Below are 2,796 nucleotides of genomic sequence, written 5' to 3'. Positions count from 1 at the left end.
AAATACACTTCATCTTTAATATGTTTATCATCCCTAATTATGAATATGTTATATATCAGAACTGTGATGTATAGCTCTAGCACCGGCCTTTGAGGAACTACCATTCTACAAACAGAGCCAGAAAATACAACACAGAAATATAATTACTGAAATATAAAATTCTTATTTTATATTCATTCCAATTCACACATATACTTTCCCTTCTTTACTATCACAAATACAAGTATCTCAAATCTTTCTGGAAAATAAATGGGTAGATTTCACTGACGGTCCTACCTCTTATATCCCTCCAACTTGCCATCTTAAGATCCAATGCCAGATACTTTCCAGATGTCACAAATCCAAATCACTGTTCTTGAGGGCATTTCCAGAAGTTTGCAACAGTTAGCAGCTAAGTATTACTGTCAGAGTTAATGCTCCCTAAGATCAACCTTCAATCAATGTGTATGATAGGTGTGTATGTACACAGGCCTATATGTCAATACATTTTAGGATTGTGCTTTACACGATTTCCCTTGTAAGAATAAATTTTAGTGGCCTTTTATGGTACCTGGCATAATAATGGGCAATTTAGTGGCTGTCTTCCCTTGCCTGTATCATTTTCTCACTTCTGAGTCCTTCCAAATAAATTGCTTGCACTGGTATTAAGATTTGACTACAGGGTGAAAACACTAAGATAAAAATAAAATGTTAACTCTAATTTCTACAAAATATTACTGAACATTTAAATTATTTTGGTCACCTCACTTCTCCAAAGTTGCCATAAGAAACCAGCTTTTGTTTAAAAGTTATTTATTTTGGGAGTCCTGTTCTTGATAATTCAGGGTCAAGAATAATATAACTAATTAGCTAGAATAAATGGTCAGCTCCTAAAGGAAATTATATTCAAACATATACATTTAAATAAGGCTTACAATGGGAGTAACAAGAATGAATGTCACCTAGGAAGAAGTTTTTCTAAAACTTGATTCATATGAAAAACCAAACACTAAGTGAATAAGAGCAAGGGAAGAATCTAGTTTTGAATAAAGAATCAGGGTGCCACTGGATTTACAAGTTAGACATTTTAAACACTTACCTTAAATACTTAGAGTTGTGTTATAGTGTATAACACTCAACAGTATTTATTAACAATTTATAATTTAAGATGCATGATTTTTAGGTATAGAGAGCTAAGTAATTAGGGAGTGTACTCCACTTAAGAACTTAAATCCTAACAGCCTATGTTTGACACTAAAAAGCTGCTAATTGCTTCCTATTCATTTTTAACATTCTCCACAATAATATTTCAGTTCCTCAGTAAAGTGGTGTAAAGGATACCAAGCTTAATCCTAGTACTTATGGAGAAGGAAAAAATGAATAGTGTCCAGGACACAGGAAATGCTTGTGAACGAAAGATAAATACTTTGAAGATCCTACTACATAGTTCCCTTTTGCTTAAGCACATTGAAAAAATGTACAACATTCATAAGTGTTTCCTAGTTGGATGGCACAAATACTTTAAGGACAATGTATATTGCATCATAAAACCTTGGGTAACTAACTTATCTGTATATTAGTATATGTTTCATCCACTATGGCTGGGTTAGGCCATTTGTCTAAGAGGATTCCTCTGTGTTACCCTTTGAAAGGCTTCCTTTACTTCCTTGTTCCTCAAGGTATAGATAACAGGATTCAGAGCAGGGGTGACCACTGTGTACATGAGTGCAGTTGCTTTGTCTGTTTCTGGAGTGTGTACGGTCTTTGGTTGGATATAAGTGAACAAGGCAGTGCCATAGAACAGAGAAACAACCAAGATATGAGATGAACAAGTGGAGAAAGCTCTGTGTCTGCCAGCTGCTGAAGGGATTCTCAAGATGGTTACAAGAATTCGCAGGTAGGAGCACAAGATGAGCAAACAGGGAGTCATGATGAAGATCATGGAGAGAACAAACATCACAATCCTATTGTGGGAGGTATCAACACAAGCCAGTTTCATTACAGGCATGATGTCACAGAAAAAGTGCTGAATCTTTCCTGTTCCGCAGAAGGGAAGACTGAAGATCCAGGTGATCTGGGCTGACTCCACCACCACCCCAGTGGTCCAAGACGCTGTAGCCAATATCAAACACATGCGAGGGCTCATCAAGAGTGTATAACGCAGCGGGTAACAAATAGCTACAAAGCGATCATAAGCCATGGCTGCTAGCAGGGAGCATTCTGTCAGTCCCAAGATGGCAAATGTGTACATCTGAGCTGCACAACCACCCACACTTATAGTCTTGGTCTCCATCAGCAGATGCACCAGCATCTGAGGCACCACACTGGTGATGTAGCACATCTCCAGGAAGGAGAGGTTAACCAGGAAGAAATACATGGGAGTGTGTAAGGAAGTGGAGACCCAGATCAGGGAGATGATGATGAGGTTTCCTCCCACAGTAAACAAGTAAATGAGTAAGAACACAACGAAGAGCACAGGCTGTAACTCTGCTAGAGAGGAAAAAGCCACAAATGTGAATTTGGTGCAGAGGGACTGATTTCCACTCATTGTAGGCTCAGAGCCAGACATCTGTGGAGACAACAGAGAGGACAGGTAATCCTGAAGGGAATCCAGACCACCATGGTTGCCTATCAAACCCCAGCAAAGGAGCTCTCGTAGGATCCATGGTCCTACGTGAGAACCTAAACATTTGGATTTATTTTGATAAATATTTCTAAATAAATGCCCAATTAAAATAGATGCAGTTTTCTTCCTGATTTTGTTTTCTAGATCTTGTGGTGTTTTCACAAAAATTAAAAGAAAACAATGGCTTTAAA

At 37.9% G+C, this 2,796-nt stretch overlaps 1 protein-coding gene across 1 annotated transcript; it reads right to left on the bottom strand.

Moving 5' to 3' along the window:
* Window positions 1-1,585: 1,585 nt before the first annotated feature.
* LOC131483832 (olfactory receptor 10C1-like) lies at window positions 1,586-2,527 on the bottom strand. Its single transcript, XM_058682219.1, has one exon. The coding sequence runs from the start codon at window positions 2,525-2,527 to the stop codon at window positions 1,586-1,588; it is 942 nt and encodes a 313-aa protein (XP_058538202.1).
* Window positions 2,528-2,796: the final 269 nt, after the last annotated feature.

Source organism: Neofelis nebulosa, chromosome 8, assembly GCF_028018385.1.
Source record: "Neofelis nebulosa isolate mNeoNeb1 chromosome 8, mNeoNeb1.pri, whole genome shotgun sequence".
Classification (NCBI taxonomy): domain Eukaryota; kingdom Metazoa; phylum Chordata; class Mammalia; order Carnivora; family Felidae; genus Neofelis; species Neofelis nebulosa.
This window is presented reverse-complemented; position numbering and strand designations above follow the sequence as displayed.

What these genes read in the sequence shown, in the direction of transcription:
- LOC131483832 (XM_058682219.1), bottom strand. Translation starts at nt 2,527, where the DNA reads ATGAGTGGAAATCAGTCCCTCTGCACCAAATTCACATTTGTGGCTTTT.